Raw genomic sequence first — 22,560 nt, forward strand, 5'->3', positions numbered from 1 at the left:
ACAGCTATGTTCAAAAAGCAAGTTGCTTAGTAATTACATGGCAAATGGTATTAAAATAAAACCCAAACCCCTAGAGATGCGAATGTGTGTTTGTATATTGTTGTAGGCGCAGAGAAAGCCTGCTAAATTTGGTATGTTAGGGGCTGGGTATGCTGTGATTGATTATTTTTAAAAAGGAGCTTAAAAAAGCTGATTGTTGATAAAGGACAATATTGTGCTTATTTAAACTTTCCTCAAAGCTGGGGAATAGTTAGGATGAGAAGTCAATGCTAGCGAGATAGGAGAGTTAAGAGGGTGTAACTAGAAATCAGAAAATATGGTAGGTTAACACTTTTCTTTTGATCTAACATTTTGGCTCTTTACAGAGGAAGACAGACCGGGAGGGAGCCAGGACCCCGTCGGTCTGAAGTACTGAACAGGTGGCCGGCTGGAGGTGGAAACTCTTCTTTTTTGAATTTTATTTATTTTTTGGCCATGCCACACGGCATGCGGGATCTTAGTTCCCTGACCAGGGATCGAACCCGAGCCCCCTGCAGTGGAAGCACAGAATCTTAATCACTGGACTGCCAGGGAAGTCCCCTGGAAACTCTTTTTTTTGGTTTCTGGCTCTGGTGTCTCTTTGGGGTTCACTTGGAAGAGAAGTCACCTGGAACCTTACACAAGAGCAGATCGGGGAAGAATCAGCCCAGGAGATGTTGGCTTCTGGATCAGTTATGATTCACTTTGTGAAGGGTTTGCCTTCAGTGTTATTCCTGGAGACCACACTTGCACTGGGATCAAAGCAACTCCCCAAAGCAAAGTGTTAACTCAAAGAGGGGCAGTCACGCTAAGCCCCTGAGACAGTTCTTGCAAAACCTAATCTCTACTTTAGGAAAACTAAAATGTCAAATTGGGAAAAAACCCTTAGCTTCACTATAACAATCCTACCCAAAATGTACTACCGAGAGGGGCTAAACGTGATTCCCGAAATGACACAGAAATTTGGAAAATGTCTCTTCTTTCGAGACTGTATAGAAATGCAAAGAACAGATCTATTTTTTAAAAGTGAAAATAAAAATATTTTTGAAAACATTGGTATTTTTTGAGGGGAGACTCGTCCTGTTCATGACTATTTTATAGGTTGAATGGTTCTTCCTGTTCTTTTTTTTTCCCCTCCCCACCCACCCCAACCAGGGATCGAACCTGCGCCCCCTGCAGTGGACGCGCAGAGCCCTAACCACTGGACCGCCAAGGAAGCCCTGATTTTTCCTTTTCGTCGATTCATTTAAAACTGAAAAGGTCTAAGGTAGACAAGTGATAAGGCCCGAACACAGGAAAGACACATGTGCTCCTGTCGGCAGCATTTAGTTCCAAGAAGTGACTTTAAGTTCTCTTTGGGGACATTAGAGAGACAAAAGGAGATTTATCTGAAACTGACAGGTCCCTAAACGTATGCAAATGTCATAAACTGCACACTCCCTTTAGTTAATGGTGAGGCTCCTCTGAAGGGAGAGATATAAAGAAAACAAAGACTCAAAGGCATCTGTTCTTTTCTCGAGACATCCTTGGCAAGGGAAATCATTATGCCCATGGACCCAGCGACTGGGCTTCTGCAATCAGGGGTGCCTATGAATAATTTCAGGGAAAAAAGAAAACCTCCTAAACGTTGTGATCAGATGGAAAGAAATAAGTGAGGAAAGAGAACGCACAGCCTTTCACTGTTCTCACGAAACCTCAATCCTCTCAGGTCAGGGACACAGATGTGATGACACAGCTGTGAGTCTGGCTTGGGGCACTGAGCCCAACCCTCCATCCCAAACCTGAGGGGATATAGTGTGTTCAAATAGCAATCGTTTCCCATTCAAATTTCCTTTTTAATGACTTTTAGCTAAATTAAATCCTTTCAGTATGTTTCTTTTTCCATCTTTGCCAGGCAGTTAACAGAAGAGCGGGGACCGGGCTAGCCAGGAAACGAGGAAGTGACCACAGGGCACTTCTGTAGTTGGCACGGGAAGTTTCGGGATCTATTTTCAAAACATGCCCGATCTAAAATCTTCATGTGCTTCTCGCCAACCTCGCAGAGGCTGAATAAACCGCACGTGGCTCTGTGAAAACCCACCTCACCCTGGGTGGCATTTCTGCTGTCTGGTTGGGTTAACGTCCCTGCTTCACTAGAGGCTAATAACCAGGGAGCGCAGACGCGGGCGCAGGGCACTGGTGTAATAAGGGCCACACTTCATTTCCTCCTGTGTTTTTCGGAGAAGCGGCTCCCGGGAGGGACTTCTCACCGGGCTTGCTCTGTCCTGCTCCGGAGGCAGGTCTGAGACACAGGTAGCAGTCTCAGGTTGGTTCCTGATCAGCAAGACTGTGCCAGATCATGACACAGACACCCTCAGATCTTTCCGGGGGCCTCTCATGTTACAGGGGAAGGGGGAACATCTGAGGGCGTCTATTCTTTCTCTCCTTGGCCACGTGAGTCTTGCTCACGATTTGGCTGGCGTTGCTCCTGCTTTCCTCTCCCAGCATTGGGAAGACGCAGATGGAGCCTCTGGGAATTTTTATCGACAAAGTACTGTGCTTTCAGGGCGGACAGAAGCCGCTACTCAACCCCACTGTTCCTTAAAATGACTCTCACCATTTGTGGGGAGCTTGGGAAATGACACATTATACAGTTATGTGTGACTGACAAGGGTGCTTCTGCACTGACACTGGGACTGGGACAGATGATGAGCTGTCCATCACCTGCATTGAAATGAATGGACAGGGGATGGCTCCAGAGTCCCGTCTGACAAGGAAACTTAAAGGTGCTGGGAAAGCACCTGTTTAGTGTGGATCTCTCTAGTTTCAACCAGTCAGTTTTGAAAGCGATTCTATATTTTCCTTCACACTGAAGAGGTGAGGGGCAAGGATGGGGGTGAGGGGTACGGCATCCTTTCAAAGCAGACGGAGGAGAAGGAGAGGGGGCGGGGATCGGAAGCACCTGCGCACGCTTTCAGGCATTAGACTGACTGTTTTCACTAAGCGCTTTGCCTCCGCTTGTTGTGTACTGAAATCTCGATCACATTTCAAGTGCTTTCTAGGACAAAGTGGTTAATTTGGAATCGCCTTGAAGCCTCCTGCCCCTACGGATGAGGGAGACGGTCCCTTTACTGTAACCTTTAATCTTGACAAACAAGAACAATCTGGCAGTGGTGGAGGGGGGGGGCAGGGAGAGTCCAGATAAAGGACTGAGGGTGGATCACATGCTTGAATTTAGTTGGGTTCCCTACCTCCTGGCCCCTGTCCTGCACAGGACACGACTCACTGTCTGCTTCCGAGAACGATCCGGATTCGTCGCTGGAGTTGGTGCCGTAAGACTGCTCACATTTAATCTGGGGTCGGACTTGGTTGTACATTCCATCTCCCATCAGGCCCGGTTCCTGATGCTCTGTGGCCAGGAATCTGGCGCCCTGGGAGCAGGGCGAGGAGGAGAACTCGCAGAGAGGAAGGCTGCAGGGCGAGCCCCCGCTCCCGTCCTCCGCGTACGAGTAGGAGGAACACGAGCTGGAAGTCCTAGTCCTGGTCTCCAAGGGGGGCGAGCGAGGGCAGACTTTGATTGGCACCGGGCAGCTGGTGTTGGGCCGCATCCTTCCTGGCAAGTGTTCAGCCATCAGCCCACCGTGAGGGTAGGCCTGTGAGCTGGGGAGGGACTGGCCAGTCCCCACCCACAGGCCCTTTGGCACCGGCTCGGAGAGGTCTTTGTCCAAACCGCTTACCCCAGAATATGAGTGCACCGCCGTGCTCACTTGGTCACAAGCGCTGGAGGAGAAGATCACACTTCTCCGGTCCAGCTCTCCTTCCTGTTTACAGAGCGCCTCCAACCCAGGCCCCTTGAGGGGCGACCCCACTGTGAAGCTGGATGCGTCCTTCTGGCCCATGTGGGGCTGTCCGTAATTCCCCGGGAAAGGGGCGTAGTCACTTTTAAGGTCACCCTGAGTGATCCCCTTGTCAAAAGGGCACGCGGAACTCCTGGCAAAGTGCTGCTGAGAGGTACCGGGCAGGCCGGACAACTCCACACTTTTTGTTAGGCTGAACAGAGACCTTAAGCAGGAGGGGGAGGACGCGCCCCTGGACCTCTCCAGGCAGGCGGCCCCGGCAGGGGGGGCGGGGGCAGGCGCGGGCGCGGGGGCGGGGCGGGGCTGTTTCCGGTCCATTTCCACGTCCCCGGCTCTGTCTTTGACGTCAGGCTCATCTCCAGACAGGCAGAGCGTGATGCTCTCTTCTTCGTTCTCTTCGCTGGGCGGCTCGCTTTTAATCTGCCCCATGGCAAGCCCCGGCTTGAGGCTGTTGCCGGAGTTATCTTCGCTGAATGTGCTTGCAAACCCTGAGGTACTGTGTGATGATGCGTTATAGACATTCTTGGTACATGCAAGCTGGTATTTCTTGTATCTGGGGTACTGCGTTAACGCGTCCTTTGCCGCGCTCTCCTTGGTGTCCGCGGGCACGTCGGACTCCGGCAGCAAAACTTCTTCCTTCTCTGCTACTGGGATGGCAGTGGCCTCAAAGCTGATGGGGTCTGGAAGCATCTGGTCCCTGGGGCAAGCCGTCTTGGCCGTCTCCGAATCCATCGTCTCCTCCTCTTCCTCCTCTTCCTCTCCGGCGCTGTTCTCACGGTCCTCGTGCGGGCGCTGGCGCGCACCGTCCTTCCGGCACACAAACAGGCCATCCTCGCTGTTCAGGAGCTGCGTCTGCAGGAAGCTGAAGCACGAGTCCTCCAGGTTGTGCATGCGCAGGAACTCGGCACAGCGGATGACCTCGCGGATGTTTTCTCTGCTGAGTAACAGCTTGGCGGTGTAGGCGAACTGCAACAGCGGCCCAAACCCCCTGGCCGTGACCTGCAAAACAAACAGGGGAATTGCCGACCGTTACCATCAGCACTGCTATTGTCCCGAATCCCTCAACTGAAGCAAGATAACCAGACAGCGCTAATGTCCCAGGATAAAGACTGCAAAGGAGCAATTAATCTCGTCCTGGGTCAGCAGTGATTCTGCTTCCAGTAATTAGGGCCTGTCTCGTGCATGCCAGCGCTCTACTCATCACGACACACAGGGCTGAAAATCATCAGGGTCAAGTGGCTAAACGAGATGACAGTGGGCTCAGTGTTGACGCTAATGAAATATCCTGCAAAAATGCACGGTAACAATGGGAAGCCTATTAATTTCCCTCCCCATCCGTCCCGTTGAGAGCCACTGTACGTCAGGAGTGCTGTGATACTTCTTACGGCTCACTCGAGCCAAAGAAAGCATTATAGGTTTCTTGTCAACTGCAGAACTAGCAATATGGCCTTGTTAGAAACCGGCAAGTCCACGGGGTTTTGAAAATAGTTTTTCCCTCACAAAGTTAAAAAGAGACGTTGAAAGCAACTCCTGTGTTTTGCTCATTTATCATGGTTGCTAGTTGAGATTTTCCAGTCATCACGTCCTATCCCATCTTACAATGATACTAGAGATGACAGTCCAAAGCAGCGTTCTCAAAAAGAAATTAACTCCTGGCCCCTAAAAAGGGTGGAGGGTGGTTACAGAGCTAAGCAAGCCGGCTGTCATTTAAATGGCTGAAGTTGTTGAATGGCACAGGACATGGGCAATTCCTTCCCTAATTATAAGCAGCAGCTTTGCCACGCAGCTGTCTTCTTTCCTGGTAAATCTTCAGGGGCTGAGCCTACTGTCATGTGCCGCTTGTCCATTACACATTTTCCGCAGATTGGAAACGTGCTATTCATGCACGGCTTGTGTACACGCGCACGCCTGCACGCGCGCACACGCTGAATGACTTAGACCATTAGAAATATGTTGCCCAAGGCCAGTTGTTCTTTTGAATGAAAATGGATTAAACTTGCTGGTGTTCAGGGCAGGCTTCCTTACCCTATACACAAACCCACGCATCCTCTAGGTTCTTGCAAGCACTGCTGACCCTATCAGGAAGGGAGGGGAGGCAGATCCATGAATCATGTGTACAAAACAAATGAAAGCAGAGGTCATGGGGTCCTTGCTGGAAGCTACAGTAGCAGTGACTAAAAAATATCTGCTAGGGGAATAAGTGCAGAGCAAGATGAACCCTCAGGCTTTGGAGCTGACTGCCACCTGGATTGAATTCAGAACAGCACACAGAGCCCAAACCCTGGTGAGGACCTATATCTGCTGTTCAAGATTCAACACAGACATCAACTCTTCTGGGAGCCCTCTGCAAACTTCTTAGAGAGCGAATGACACCATCCTCTCAGCCCCCATAGCCAAAGAAAGGAAACACCCTGCCTTCCCCAAGGGCAGTGCTGATTTTATATCACTGCATTCTAAGGGAATGCCTAGTAAGGGAAATTTCTTAGATACATAGCTGAATGGAATTTTGTTAATATTTTTGAAGTACTTTAAGTAAAATTCAAAAAAAAATTTCTCCATCAGATACCGAGTCCTGAGATGTTTGGTTTAAAAAAAAAACACCACCACAGAAACCCATGACTGCAAGACCCGCATTATAGTTCTACAAGGACAATCATTGCCATCTCCCTTTTATTGTATAATTGTGTCAGTTTCTACCAGTAGACAGCAAAGCTTCTTCAGATCAGGGATTGTTTCATTTCTCTTTGTAACCCTGCACCTAAGGAGGGTCTCTAAACATCTGATAAAAGCTTGTATATTACTGAATATGTCTGAAGTCTAACTGTATGTTAGTGCCCCTAACATACAACTATAGTGTCCAGAAGGTGACAACACACTCTGCTTGGTGAGTGCTGTCTCAAATTACTTTTGGAGCAGGGCACTGTGTAAACCAACAAACTACACCAATTAATCAACAGCAGGCAGGGGTGCTTATTTGTCACATCCCCTAGCACCTATACTGAAAGGGAGTTCACCTGACCTACACTTTTGTTCTACTAAGCTGACATGGCAATAGATTCAGCAAATGTCTGTTTTATGTACTTTTCTCCCAGGAACCTATAAAAGGGAGTGTAAGGTAAGGAAGTGCATATTGATAAGTAACCAAAGAAGGTTGATGAGAATGTCACAGGACCCATTTCTTCATTGTAACACGGCTCCACCACAAAGAGAAAATGGCAGAATCAAGGCAGGGTTGACCCCTCCATCAGTAAGCATCATCTGCTCCGCTCCTAGGCAATCTGCCAATTGTAGAGTGGATAATACACATCTTGAGTTTTGGCAGATGCACTCGTTATACGGGAAATCGGGGAAACTCATCTTGATGCTATTTATGTTTTTTTTATACAGTCCTCCTCATACTCTCATCCCCATTTCTTTTTTTTTTTTTTTTTTTTTTTTTTTGCGGTATGCGGGCCTCTCACTGCTGTGGCCTCTCCCGTTGCGGAGCACAGGCTCCGGACGCGCAGGCGCAGCGGCCATGGCTCACGGGCTCGGCCGCTCCGCGGCACGTGGGATCCTCCCGGACCAGGGCACGAACCCGTATCTCCTGCATCGGCAGGCGGACTCTCAACCACTGCGCCACCAGGGAAGCCCCCCATTTCTTTTTGATTTTGATGCGGTCTCAGTAAGCTGTACCACTATCCCCCGCTATGGCTGCTCTTAAAGAAAATTCCTAAAGAAGCTAAGGGACAGTCTTGAGGATCACTAGAGCGGTCCTGGGCATCACCACTTGCCTCATGGCAGCAAGGAGCTGCAGAAAGCTTCTCCACTCAGGGTCAAGCTAATACTTAAATGTATGAGTGGGTCCAAGGATGCCAGTAAGCACAGTCTCCACATCCCAAATCAGTTCATTGATCCTTTGGGGGCTCAGGAGACATGATGAGCTTGAAATGATCGTCACATGGTCATGAACGAGTCATGAATAAAAACAGGGTTGTAGGGGCTTCCCTGGTGGCGGAGCGGTTAAGAGTCCAGCTGCCAATGCAGGGGACACGGGTTCGATCCCTGGTCCGGGAAAATCCCACATGCCGCAGAGCAACTAAGCCTGTCTGCCACAACTACTGAGCCTGCGCTCTAGAGCCCACAAGCCACAACTACTGAGCCCGTGTGCCACAACTACTGAAGCCCGAGCGCCTAGAGCCCGCGCTCTGCAAAGAGAAGCCACCGCAATTAGAGGCGCGCGCGCTGCAACGGAGAGAAGCCCGTGCACAGCAACGAAGACCCAACAAAGCCAAAAATAAATAAATAAATAAATAAAATAAATTTATTTTAAAAAACCACACAAAGAACAAAAAACAGGGTTGTAAAATGTCATTCAATCCCAGGTCAGAGAAAATGGTGTCCTCACCATGAAATTTCAAGAGTCCATAATTAGCTCTTCCCTCCTGCGAGTTTAAACCATGCTTTGTCATATTCAATTCTGTTCAATTTTGCTCAGCTTCTTCACGCAGGGCTTTGTCTAGAGAGTCAATTACTACTCACCAAGCTCCTGCTAGAGCCCAGCACCATGTTAGCTGGTTCTCCTAACACACTGGAAGGCAGGCATGATTGCCGCTATTTTGTAGACAAGGAAACTGAGAAGCAAGGAGGTGAAGGAGTGCGTCCAAGGTCCTAGAGCTAGTAAGTAGAGTTGGGATTCCAACCCAAGTGCTATGGAAAATGGTTAAGTACAAGACTCAGCCCTATGCTCAAGAAACCTACAATTTAGCTTTGAAGAGGAGATAAGAACAATAAGTTGATTTTTAGGAACCATGTAAATCAACAAGGGAAAGACAAGATGACATGTCACAAGATGAATGATTAGCTGTCAACTAAGAAATCCTGACCAGTTCAGGAGAAGAGGAGACTGCTGAGGTCTGTGGGATCCCTTGAAGCAGGAACTTGTAAGCAGGACACCTGGAGTGTACTGAATTGCCCCCGACTGGGTCCGATCGGGGTCAAGGGTTGATTTGATACAAAATGGGTACCTTCTGAACTGCCACTGCTGTCCCTTCCAGGAACCCGTCTCTGGTGCATTTCAGCCCAGTTGCAATAGCTCCAAATACACAAAACAGAAAGTGGGTGCCCATCACACATGCAGGCCAGTGTTAAAATAGGCAGTGGCTTTCTAACTATTGGTTTCGCCTCCATCTTGAGTAGCTTGCACTGTCTTTCCATTTTGAGGAATCATTTAAGCTCACATACTCAGAAAGCAAATATCCAGGCACCGGTGTGAACCTGCATGTTAAAGAAACTGGGGCCACAAGCCTGCATTGTTATTTACTTTCTGTTTGTAACAAGTAAGGGTCTGATAATGGGAAAAATAAGAGGGGGTAGGAAGTGGAGAATCGCCCACAAAACTAATGACCCATAACAATGTTATTTAAAAAGGTAATGATCATCAAGTTACAGTGGAATGAAGTGATGAGAAACAGCAAGCCAGTCCCAGCTCATTGGTATTAATGGAGCTGTGTTCCACTACTCTCAGGGAAGCAGACATACCTAGGCTAAAAATCACCGGTCAGGAATGGCCTAAAGGAATGATAAACAAATGCGAACTACAGTCTCAGGGGCACCTGGGATAACAGTCTTGCAGTTTGGATGGAATCTTTTGGTTGGATCATTCTGAAGAGTGTTTTTTTCATCACGTTATGGTTCCATGATGTGCAATATACATGGTGCTACAGATGAGACTGGCTCACGCACTGGGCAGAATGGAGGGGGCCCTGGGGCACTCAGACCCGTGAGAGGTCAGGAAGTAATCCTGCCTTGCTCTCTGGTTGCTCCCAAGGAGGCGGTGACCTCATCCAGCAGTTGGCACACACAAGGCGAGTGGCTCTGACCTTTGGGTTTAGGGCCTGCAGGAAACAAGGTCAGACTACCAGACTCGTGCACTGCGGTGTGAGAACACATATGCCACTCATGGGTTGAAAATCTGACCCACTGAAACTATGACCCTCCACCCTTCGTTCCCTTGGGTTCTGATGTATCATCTCTCTGCTGTGGAAGAAAGGAAGAAGTGATGAAAATGCAGCTGGCAGAGGGCATGCTTGGGTGCTGTTTGCAGAGCTGGGGAGCTCATTCCCTCAAGACGTGGTCCATGTGCTGCCGGACAGAGCTTGTGAAAGGAAACGTCTAACAGTTTTGTCACTCTGGATTATTATTATCAGGGATCAGGCATCTGGGCTTCAGGCATAAATTGAAAATAGGGTTTGGGCATTTTTATAAGACTTGGAACAGCATTTTCTACGCAAGCCATGTGATGAAGGTCTTCTCTGCTGGTTCTGGCAGTGTATATTCATGGCTGCAGCACTGAGTCCATCTACCCGAGCCTGATCTGATGGGCCAGGAGATCTGGGGACTGCGCCCCAGGAGAGGGGTGGCACGCTGCTCAAATTCCCCTCATCACAGCCTTACAAAACACGGAATCTTTTACTTTTAGCAACATCACGTCCTAATGGAGCTGGATCTCTCCTACACTGTTGGAGCAGGCAAGAGGAGGTAACAAAGCTATGCCGACAGGCTTTTGAAAACACTGACTTGGGTTGTATGTGCACAGCAAGGCACTTGTCAAATAAAGAAAACAGCAGCAGTGACAACTCACTCCTCCCTTCCACCTCCACGATGCAGGCTGAAGACTGACTTAGCGATGAGGCATCGCTTCCAATCTTCATTTTCTATAATTAATATCCACATTATCACCTGTTTCTCCCCAAAGCAGCATGCTCTATAAGCATACTACATTCAGGATGTATCTGTTAAATTAACCTCACTATTTCAACAAAGCTTCTGGTTATTTTGGTACTAGTTTTAGTTAATGATAGAGCCAGACCAAACAACCTGTTTCCATTCCGAAAGTAAACGTACAAAAACTAACGCAAGTTGATTATATGTACAAGTATATAATTTCATATAGTGCGTTTTAAAAAATTTTGTGTTAGTGAATGTGGCTTAAAAGCATGAAATTAAGTGTCGTTTCTCCCCTGTGCAGGCTTGAATTTGGGTTTGCAGCCAAAATACAAAGTTCCTCTCCTTTTTGTAAATCTGTCCCTGAGATTCTCTATGTGATCATTCAGTCATTACTATTTTTTGTTTACTCATTCATTCGCCAACCATATTCTGGGCACTGACCGTGCACTGTGTGACATCTGCGGGCAGCAGTTTTCTTGGGTTCAAATTCCAGCTCTATGATGTACCAGCTGGGTAACTTGGGCTTCTTACTTAATCTTTCTGTGCCTCAGTTTCTCCAACTGTAAGACCAACAGTGCCTGCTTTGTAGTAAAACCTATGGAATAGCTTCTAGCATTGAGTAACAGCTATTATTTTTGCTGTTATGACAAAAATGAATAATATATAGTCGCCTTCTCCAAGGAACTAAGAGGGTGACCAGAGAGACAGATGTTCAACACAACTGTCTACAATGTAATCTAAGTATGTAACAGGTATTTGCAGGGTGCTAAGGCAGGACCAAGCTGGGGGTAGTAACTCCTAAGGGCGTCCGCGTAGCCTTCCTAGAAGTGGTGACCTTTGCCCCAAGTGTTGAAGGCTGAGTTGAAGTTCATCAGAATAAGTCAAAGAAAGGCCTGGCTCACTCCCTCATCTCCTTCAGGCTCTTCCTCAAACGCTACTTTCTCAGTGAGGCCTTTCCTGGGCCTCTAATCACAACTGTCCTCCCAGCAGCAGGACTGGCTACATGATTGGCAGGATCCAGTGCCAAGTGGAAAGGTGGTCCTGTTGTTCAGAGATTCAGAACTTGAAGATGGGGCTTCCCTGGTGGCGCAGTGGTTGAGAGTCTGCCTGCCGACGCAGGGGATGCGGGTTCGTGCCCCGGTCCGGGAAGATCCCACATGCCGCGGAGCGGCTGGGCCCGTGAGCCACGGCCGCTGAGCCTGCGCGTCCGGAGCCTGTGCTCCGCAACGGGAGAGGCCACAGCGGTGAGAGGCCCGCGTACCGCAAAAAAAAAAAAGAACTTGAAGATGATGACAGGGTCCTTCTGAGCAGGGGACCCTAGGCAATTGCACAGGTCATAAGCCCTTGAATCTGGCCCTGTCAACACACATTTGCTACCTACGCCCTGCAGTTGAAATGGGCTCTGCTCCCTGATCTCAGTGGGGTGATGGCATCCTAGGGTAGAGCCAGTGAACTCCAGCTGAGTGAAACTCCACAGGCATCAGCCGTGCAGGTCAGCGGCAGCCGGCAGGTCATGAGTGTCTTGGACTGAAATACAGAGTCAGCCCACGAAGGTACTTTTTTTTTTTTTTTTTTTTTTTTTTTTTTTTTTTGCGGTATGCGGGCCTCTCACTGTTGTGGCCTCTCCCGTTGCGGAGCGCAGGCTCCGGACGCACAGGCTCAGCGGCCATGGCTCACGGGCTTAGTTGCTCCGCGGCACGTGGGATCTTCCCGGACCAGGGCACGAACCCGTGTCTCCTGCATCGGCAGGCGGATTCTCAACCACTGCGCCACCAGGGAAGCCCCACGAAGGTACTTTTTGATTGGTGAAAAAAAAAAAAAAAGAAAATCATGTAGGTTAAGTGGACAAAGCCCTGCTTGAGTCTCTGTGATAGAGTCATCATCCCACACTTGAGTCAGTTCACAGATCCAGGAACTCTTGAGGAAGGATCCTATAATAATTCAGGTTGCCGCTATGATTTCTTCTGCCACAAGGGTTTGCAGAAACATACACCTGGTAGTTTTCCTAAATCATGAACTAATACAAACTTTTTTAACTAAAACAACTTTAACAAAAAATTATTCAAAAACTGTTTAGATCAGAACCAAATCTATCTATATAGCCTTCCCTACCTATCTATGAACTAAAGTAGCACTAGTTTAATACAAACGTAACAGGACAGTTTTGTCTCTTAGCCTCATGCCCCACTCTTCTTTTGCTTTTTTCCCCACTTGTATTGAGAAATAATTGACATACATCCCTGTATAAGTTTAAGGTGTACAGCATGATGGTTTGATTTACATATGAGTACCACACAGGTTCAGCTAACATCCAACTTCTCAGATAGATACAATAAAAGGAAAATAATTCCCCTTGGGATAAGAACCCCTAGGATTTACTTTCTCAGCAGCTCTCCTATATGTCACAAGTCATTCCCACTCTCCTTACGTTCCCCTTTCTAATGCTGAAGCTGGGAATTTTTATTTATAAAATGTTTAATATTTATTTATTTTGGCTGTGCCAGGCCTTAGTTGCAGCACGTGGGATCTTCATCATGGCATGCAGGATCTTTTCGTTGTAGCACACAGACTTCTTAGTTGTGGCATGCATGCAGGATCTAGTTCCTTGACCAGGGATCGAACCCAGGTTCCCAGCACTGGGAGCTCAGAGTCTTACCCACTGGACCACCAGGGAAGCCCCTGAGGCTGGGAGTTTTTAAACTTCGTTTCCCAGGCTCCTTTGTCAGGTGATTTACTCTGCCAGTAGGGGGCACTGGTGGGAGATCAGAGGTAGGAGGAAAGAAGCTGTGGTTCCCATTTCTTGTTCTTTCTCTGTCCTTCCCTGGCAGGGTGTCTGGAAGTGGTGGTCTTCTCCCCAGGTGCAGTCCCTCCTGCATGCTCAGAGGTCCCTTTTATCCCTCCAACCCGGGGAGTGAGAGCTGCTTCCTGCCATCATTAATCACTGGGTTAAGTCTCCTTCCACTTCCTGTTCTTTCAGTTTTCCAGCACCTGTGTAACCAATTCGCTGTCTTACACCCCCTCTATTTGAAACACCTGTCACGGTTTCTGTTTCCCTGACTCAATCCTCATCCATTTTACAGACAAGGACGCCAAATGAGGTGAAGCCCAGAAAGCTCAGAAAGGTGAAGGGATTTTCCCAAAGTCACATGTCTGGTCAGCCAGGGCCTCACTCAAGCCTTCTGACTGCAGAGTTCAACTCTCCTGCTCCTTTCATACCAGTTGCTGTCTCTCTGAAGGAAACCAGAAAAGGAATGATATTTCATATTTCAAGTTTTATTGCACTCTCTAAAACATTCACTTTTATACAGCTGTATCCAAAGAAGTCTGGCCAACTGAATGTGGTACTTCCCGGGTAGGAAGAAGGGTGAATCTCACATTCGGTTCTATCGTTATTTACGTTATTCAGATTCAGCGTCTAGATTTCTCCCAAAGAATGAAGCTAAGTGCTAAGTCCCTTTCCTGCCTGGTAAAACCTCATAAATCTAGGGGAGCTCTTCTATCACATAGGAATTTGATAAATCAGCAGGCTAAGCTCAGCTTCATTTCTTGGAATCTGGAAGGCATCAAAGCAGAAATGCCTTTCTGGCGGGGAGCCATGTGGGACCAAAGCTTTGTTCCAGACGAGAAAGGCAGCCTGATAAAGCTGATGTTTAGGGGGCAAGTCACGTGGCCCCTGCCCGTGTCAGCTGGCTCAGAATTATCATGAGGTTGCGCACCGACACTGCTCTCGAGGTATCTGGTTGTCTCAGGTTGATAAGAACAGGGAAGGGGAAGCAAGCATTCATTGTCGTCTTTCCTGGGAACGGGCAACACCTTGGCCCTGTGGAACCTTCATTTCAACCCGGGTGGTTTTACCCCTACATTTCACTCCTTCACGTGTGGCCTTAATTATTTTCTCATTCAGCTACAGATGGTTATACTTCCAGGTAAGCGATGGGCAAAAGTCATATGTGATTCAAATGTAAGGTACCGTATTCATATTTACTCTAAAAGCATACAATGAAAACAGAAAGTCTCTCTTCTGAAAGATTATATAATGAAGCTCATGGAGTCATTTTTAAAAATTCAATTTCAGTGTAAGTGTAGATCTTAAAATAGGTATAAGGTAGTAGTGACTTTTTACGTTTTTCAGTGTAAAATGAAAGTGAAAAGCATCCTACTCCCTGGTAATGAAGTAGTAAAACCTGCATCTAGGTTTACAGTTTCATTTGAAAAACCACCTCCAACAGAAAATTATTTTTAACAAGATTTTTAAAATTACCTATTTTTCAAAAAAAAAAAAAAATTACCTACTTTTCATCTGAATGACCCTCTCCCCTCTTTCAGGAAACCAATGATCTTCACAGACAAGAATCTTCTTGAGTCAAGGTTTGGTTTTACCTCCTAGACCCCTCTAGTCCTTTCGAACCAACCAGCAACTGTTTGATGTTCAACCAGAAAACACAAACCATTTTGTAAAGCTTCTGGTCTTGAGAAGTTCAGTTCCTCATCACAGCCTTCTAATGCTTCTTCCTATTAAGCCAAAATTCCCATCCCTGAAACCTAACCAGTTACGAGGCCCTCTCCCCTCCTCATCCTCCCCCTCCGAAACATCTTGAGTTTGACTACGTCCCCAGCAGATACCTGGACTGAGTAAATGCTCCAGTCACTGGGACAGAGGACAGGACTGTCACCTCCCTCCGTCTAGAGCCTATTTTCTATGAATGCAATGATTTATTTCATTGCCACTTGCTACTTACGGTGCTACCAATTACCATCTCTGAGCTTTTTGTTTCTAGCACGAGCTACTGGCAAGATGTGTCCATTTTAATCTTGCAAAATTGATTTCTTGACCCAAGAATGTACACTTGTCTAGATATTCAGAAACTGTTTTTTTTTTTTTATTATATAAACTGTTCTCCTTTTCATTTTTTTGGCTGTGCCACGTGGCATGCGGGATCTTAGTTCCCCGACCAGGGATCGAACCTGCACCCCCTGCAGTGGAAGCCTGGAGTCTTAACCACTGGACCGCCAGGGAAGTCCCTCTAGGCAAACTTTTTAAGATCCACTTTCTTCCTTTTTTTGAAAATTATAATGCCATTTTTCACCTCCAGACTTCTGATGCTTTGCTGGGCTCCACAGTTTCTCAAAGATTCTCTTGTCAGTTCCTTTTAGTTAGTCAGTATTAGGACCAGAATAGCAATTCTAGTCTCAAACTCTCTACCCTCTTAAAGGTGCAACTGCCAATAAGGCACATCAATGATCACTCAGGTTTTCTTTCTATCGGTCGAAGAGAATTCTGATAGCTATTTATATAGTTGAAGTTCTGTATCATGCCTCTCCTTTGCCCTAATCTTGTAAATGGGAATTGGAACATGGAGCTGGTAATGCTCTGACTGTATAACCCATAAAGAACTCCTACTACACTATCAGTTTTGTTTCTCTCTTTTCTAATCTCTTCCTAGTACTCTTTTGAAGCCTCCTGCCCTCATGTTTCTTGACTTGCTTACAGAGCTTCTGGATATATGGTGCTGCTCTGCTTTTCTTCCCAGTTGGTGACATTTTTAATTTGAATATGGAATTCCTTTCTCAGCCATATCTCGATGTGATGCCCTTTTGCTTGCCAGGTTACGTGGGTTACCTAAGAAATTCTATTTATCACCCTGGCAACAATCTCCAATTCAATTTGTTAATTACTCCTGTTTCACCCACTGATAGAGAGACATTGGAAACTGTAAATATTGCTTCTGTCTTCCCCTTCTCCTTGGTTTATCCAATGATTCACCAAATACTCCTCACTTTCACATCAATGTCAAACCCGCTTGCTTCTGTGATAATTGGTGTCATGAGTTTAGCAGGATATTTGTTTCCCTCCCCCTCCCCCCTTTTGGTTTAAAGCATAAGCCTTCTGTGCTGTGGGTTCTCAATAACTATTGGTTGAACTGAATTGAGCTAACCCCAGTAATGCCTGCTGGGGCAAGCAGAGGATTTGAGTCCTTCTTTCACACGACAATCCATCACAGATTTGAAGACATCTGTCGTGCCTGGTTAGGGAATCTTTTCTTTCCTTCAAGAACTAAAGTCATATTTTCCATCTGAAATGAAAACTGAAGAACTGACAGATCACATATCTCTTACGGAAAATGTTATGTTCTTCTTGACCTCTGGAAGAAAGTGGGTTTATTTTTTATTTTATTTATTTAAAATTTATTTTTGGCTGCATTGGGTCTTCATTGCTGTGCGCGGGCTTTCTCTAGTTGCGGCGAGCGGGGGCTGCTCTTCTTGAGGTGCATGGGCTTCTCACTGTGGTGGCTTCTCTTGTTGAGGAGCACGGGCTCTAGGTGCGCAGGCTTCAGTAGTTGTGGCTTACAGGCTCTACAGCAAAGGTTCAGTAGTTGTGGCACACGGGCTTAGTTGCTCTGAAGCATGTGGGATCTTCCCAGACCAGGGCTTGAACCCGTGTCCCCTGTGTTGGCAGGCGGATTCTCAACCACTGCGCCACCAGGGAAGTCCAGCAAATGGGTTTACATTCCACTAATACCCCAATCGCCATGAGGACTCTGTACCTCCAAGGGAGGATCACTGGTCTTTAGCGGGGAAAGTAATCTGACCCTGACAACTTGGGTAGCTCTGCTGCCATTTTCCCTTTCATTTGCAAAACAGGAATAAATAAATAGGGACATGCTGAAGAAATTCAGATAATACATTTGAAAGACTTTTGAGACACAAACACTAAAAATTCTTAAAAAGATGTGTATCATCTTTTCAAGCAGAGCTTTTCCATTTGCAATGGAAGTGGGTGTTACTGTGGCTCACAGAAGGAACAAAGTTACAGATTTTGCCTTATGGCCATGGTATCCAACAGCAATAAAAGTATTTCTACCGTCTTTAGTTTCCTTCATCTCAGTCCTTTACTAACCACCCTAAAACAGAAGTCAAGGCATGCTGACTGGGTTACCCAAGGCTGTACAGTAAGCCAGGGTAAATGCATATATGGAAACCAGACGTTTTGCCAAAGGGACTGTATACTTCTGATTTCCACTCCCCTCTCCTGTTTCCACAGTGGGCTCTGCCAATGGGGAAGAGTCAATGCTGATGCAATGCAGGCGCCATCTGTGCTCTGTGAGGACTTAAACAGCGGCCATCAACACAAAGCTTCCCTCTGTGAGCTGGACAACGGCTGCCCTGTAGCCAAAGGACTGTAGCATATAGAACACACAGCTCTGTAGAAATCAGAGCTGCAGGAACCGTTAGGACACAATATCCATGGCTCCTGGATGGGAGCATGAAGTCCAGGTTGTCACTCAGCCACTTCCTCTCCTTTCCCCCTGTTTCTCGTCTTTTCTATGTGGGATTCCCGTCGTCAAGGTAGGGAATGAAGAGCAAGCCGACTCCATCCATCGGCGTGGCCAGGGCTGCCGTTTTTGCCTGGATCTGCTGGGCTCTGGCCCTGTAGCCTTCCACAGCCTTCCCTGCGACACTAGGGTGCCAGACTTGCAAAATGACATCAACGGGGACAGGGAACAAGCTTTGCTGAGAAGGGCAGTGTGTCTGGACTTGAGACTTCTAGGGCATGAAGGCAGGGGCCTCTTTTGGACAGTGGTGTCATCTCTGGTGGCACTGCTGATGCAGGTGAGACAGAATTTCCACCAATGACTGGGTGGCTGTATCCAGTTTCTGTGGGGCTGAAACACACTTTTTATGCTAACTCAGGGGATGGTGAGAAAAGGAAATAAGTCACAGGTGCATCCAAAATGCACCTTGGAGGCTGTTCTGGGCCACCTATTTTGAATGTGGCTTGGAACTGTTACGAAAGATCTCTTTACTTACAGCTCCTAACTAGGGAAACACTTTTTCTGCTATAAATAAAGATAACCAAGCATCCTGAAAACAAACTTTTGATTTTTGACAAACACCAACTCTCAAGAACAAAACAAGGTGTTTTGTTTTGGGTGAATCAAAGTATTTCTAAATATACCTTTAAGGATGTGAGTTAAGGCACCAACAATACTTGCGGGTATTCCAGTATTTTGACGGAATTTTAGTCATTGAAGTTGGAAATCAGAAACCTTAACAAACCATAATGCGAAATAAGCCCTCCAGTTTCCTCACACTATTATAGTAGTAAATACCTGGCTCCTGGCAGGGAGGACCCTCTACAGCAGATTATCAGCAGCCTTCCAGAGCAGTGGAGCTTTGAAAACCTCACCCAAGCTAGCAGGTGTCTGGACAGCACTGTCATTTCTTTTTTCTTTTTTAAAAATTTATTTATTTTTGGCTGTGTTGGGTCTTTGATGCTGCGCGCGGGCGTTCTCTAGTTGCGACGAGCGGGGGCTACTCTTCATTGCGGTGCGCGGGTTTCCCATCGTGGTGGCTTCTCTTGTTGTGGAGCATGGGCTCTAGGTGCACGGGCTTCAGTAGCTGTGGAACATGGGCTCAGCAGTTGTGGCTCACGGGCTCTAGAGAGCAGGCTCAGTAGTTGTGGCCACGGGCTTAGTTGCTCTACGGCATGTGGAGTCTTCCAGACCAGGGCTCGAACCCGTGTCCCCTGCATTGGCAGGTGGATTCTTAACCACTAGCACTGTCATTTCTTTAACAAGCATAGGAGCCCAGGGCTTAAGAATCTCTAGGTAGAGTCATCATTGTGGTAAAAATACTGATACTCAAAGCAAAAGGGAAAACTAATACCACTTCTCCACTCATGACCTCTCTCCTCTCTGTTGATACCATCTTTCCTCTCTCCTGCACCTTGATGACCTTTCTGGATCCTCAATCCCAGGGAGGCTGGAGAGTCTTTGGGTAAATGTTCCCGACATGGACTGTGTTTCCAGCAGCAACGCCCTGCTTTAGAAAGCAAACTTTTTTTGGCCGCGTGGCATGTGGTATCTTAGTTCCCCAACCAGGGATCGAGTCTGCACCCCCTGCGTTGGAAGCACGGAGTTTTAACCACTGGACCACCAGTGAAGTCCCTAGCGAGCTAACTTAATTCTCTTCCATCTGATCTTCCAGACTGCCCCCCAACTGACCCCCCTTTCAGTCTCATCTCCAGTTACCCTCTTGAGCCAGACCGCCAGCCTTTCTCTGGCCTTCTAGCATTCGCTCAAGCTGTGCTCACTGCCTGGATGCATTCTTCACTTTGCTTTACCGATTCCAACTGTACCTGTGACATCTGTGGAGGACAGGGGAGGGGGTGTCCATCAGTATGGAATGCAAGGCCAGGGGGAATCCTTGCAAAGGAGGTGACAATTAAACTGGACACCTCCCACCCCCCGACCTGGACAACAGCTACTGCCTATAGACCCCCAGACCTGGCATTCAATCACATGAGTGCTGTTTTGCATTGTTATCTGAATGCGGTGCCCTTAAAAAAAAAAAATTATTTTATTTACAATGTTGTGTTAATTTCTGCTGTACAGAAAAGTGATTCAGTTATACATACGTATATTCTTTTTCATATTCTTTTCCATTATGGTTTATCATAAGATATTGAATATTGTTCCCTGTGCTATAGAGTAGGACCTTGTTGTTTATCCACTCTATATATAATAGTTTGTATCTGCTAATCCCAAACTCCCAGTCCTTCCTCACCCCGACTTCCTCCCTCTTGGTAACCACAAGTCTGTTCTTTATGTCTGTGAGTCTGTTTCTATTTTGAAAATAAGGTCATTTGTGTCATACTTTAGATTCCATATATAAGTGATATCATATGGTATTTGTCTTTCTCTTTCTGACTTTCTCTGCTTAGTATGATAATCTCTAGGTCCATCTATGTTACTGCTAATCTGTTGTGCCTGTCTTGATGAGAAATTCCTGGAGGTCTACCTTTCATGTGCCACCTGCATGTATTCTAATAAAATCTCCCAAATATCTGCATTGTCAGGAAGAGTTTGTTACTTCTTCTCAAAAGGCATTAGCATTACACATTTCAAAAGAATTAACCAAAGGTCACATTTTCATGTCAATTAGATGATACAGTATTCACAAAAGGTTAAATGATAGGAAATCATTAGATCACAGAGCAGTGCTGAGGCCATGAGGATTTCTGTGTACATCCTAGGTACCTCGCATAAACAAGATGTGAGTCAATAATCAATCCAGAAATATTTACTCAAGCATTTGCTGTGTTGGGTGCTGAGGTGAATTTGAAAGAAGCAAAAAATAGTCTTACCCTGGAGGAACTCAGGATGTACTGCGGAGAATACAACTATCCCATAGCTACAGAGAATAATTAAATGTTAAACGATACATTGTTGAGACTCCTGGTACAACAGAAAGTGCGAGAATAGGCGTGGGTATGGGCTGTCTGATAGCACTGAGCTTGAATGCGAACAGGCGGAGGACAGGAGAGCACACAACCCATACCCTCCAAATACTGTGACCCTGACCTTGGCCAATGTCAAGAGCAATTATACTCCAATAAAGATGTTAAAAAAAACAGTTCATTCCTTTTTAGTACTAAATAGTGTTCCATGTTATGGTTATACTACAGGTTAACCATACATGTGTTGAAGGACATTTGAGTTTTTTTTACATGTTTTGGTAATTATGGATAAAGCTGCTATGAACATTTGTGAAAAAACAAACTAACAAACAAAAAACAGCCTCATGGCTGTCTAGGAAAGAATCTAGGATTTAACACGCTTGTCTGTTTGAGAGAAACCAGTGTCCTCTGATCCATTTGAATGAAACTTCAACTGGACCTCGTAAAAGGGACGCCAAGGTGGAAACAGAAACGATCTGTTGGGAGAGGCTAATGGTGCTTAGAAAGCCATAGGGCCCAACATTTGGGGTTTCAGAAGGGCACCCGTATACCATCGCTGTAGAAGCTGCAGGAGCTGGAAGCTGGTTTGAAAGTGAAGGCTGGGAGAGCTAAGTGAGACTCACAGGATTTTACAACTGTGGCATGGAGGCACTTCTAGATCAGCTTGAGAAAAAGCAAAATCAAAATCCACTTTTATACTAAAGCAGGAAAAACGACATAGCAGGGACGATATTTCAGGAAGTTAAACAGGAAAATCAAGAATATAAGGTAACGAAGTAAAATGGTGAAATGTCTAAGAAGCAACTGCAATAAGAAAAAGAAGCTGGGCGGGGTCAGAGTTCACAGGTAGTTCCAGGGGACACTGAGAGCCACGGAGGCCACGTGAAGTCCAGTGTCCCCCTTGAGGGCGTGCTGTCCTGCCAGCTCTGGGATGGGGTCTTGCGCTGCCCTGTTCCCAGCTGTGCCCCTGAAGCAAAGCACTGCCCCTAGCCGGCTCCAAAGACCGTTCTACATCCTTCCTCTTGGTGGGAAGAGAATCCAGTTTGCCCCTCAGCACAGTCACAGAGCGGACACCAGACACTTTATCTGGCATATGGAAGGAAAAGAATGTCAAAGGGGCTTTTTATTGCACCTGAGCAGATAATTAGGTAATTAGCACTGTTGACTGATAGGGTACACCTACATGCATCTGTATATCTCTAGGGAGGCATATTTTCAAAAATGTACCATCAAGTGCTTTTCATTATAATTTTTTTTTTTTTTTTTTCCTGGAGAGCATTCCATTTCTCAAAAAGGATGCCAGTCACATTTCCTCTCCACGCCAGTATGGCCCCTTTTCGCTTTGTCAAGCTGCACTGCAAACAGAGAAGAAGCGAAGCTGTTTCTAATCCCCCATGGATCTTACAACAAGCCCTGCAGCACAGGCTGGCTCCTTTCTCCCCACCGGGCGCCCACCTTCGGGTCGGGGCGGTGGTGTCCGGGGAAGCACTGTTGCGAAACGTGGTCTTGCTGAAAAACAGAAAAGACCAGGAGTGGGAACACAGAGGTAGACAGATTTGGGTCGCAGGGCAAGTCAGAGAAAGAGAACAAGGCAAGGGGAAGCCCGCTGCCTCAACAAATGTCCGTGGCATCTGAATGGTGTACTTTTTGGGCGGGAAAAGGGAATGTGGAACCTGTCACTTGTTCATCACACAGAAAACATTCTTAGCTGGTCATAATGAAAGAAACCTAAAAGGCCATTTAATTTGTTCTTCGTTC

General features: G+C 46.7%; 2 protein-coding genes across 4 annotated transcripts in view; one reads left to right on the forward strand and one right to left on the reverse strand.

Annotated features, from left to right (window-relative positions):
• The window catches only part of GJA10 (gap junction protein alpha 10), a 39,037-nt gene extending 38,646 nt beyond the window's left edge, over positions 1-391 (forward strand). The window contains exon 3 of the transcript XR_010836227.1: positions 366-391. The gene's annotated coding sequence lies outside the window, so the exon portion shown is untranslated. The remainder of the gene's footprint in view (positions 1-365) is intronic.
• The window catches only part of BACH2 (BTB domain and CNC homolog 2), a 367,615-nt gene that overhangs the window by 20,432 nt on the left and 324,623 nt on the right, over positions 1-22,560 (reverse strand). For all 3 annotated transcript variants that reach the window (XM_059083223.2, XM_067011484.1, XM_067011482.1), the window contains one exon: positions 3,249-4,853. In XM_059083223.2, the coding sequence (XP_058939206.1) occupies positions 3,249-4,853 (1,605 nt within the window). The remainder of the gene's footprint in view (positions 1-3,248; positions 4,854-22,560) is intronic.

This window comes from Kogia breviceps, chromosome 13, assembly GCF_026419965.1.
Source record: "Kogia breviceps isolate mKogBre1 chromosome 13, mKogBre1 haplotype 1, whole genome shotgun sequence".
NCBI lineage: Eukaryota > Metazoa > Chordata > Mammalia > Artiodactyla > Physeteridae > Kogia > Kogia breviceps.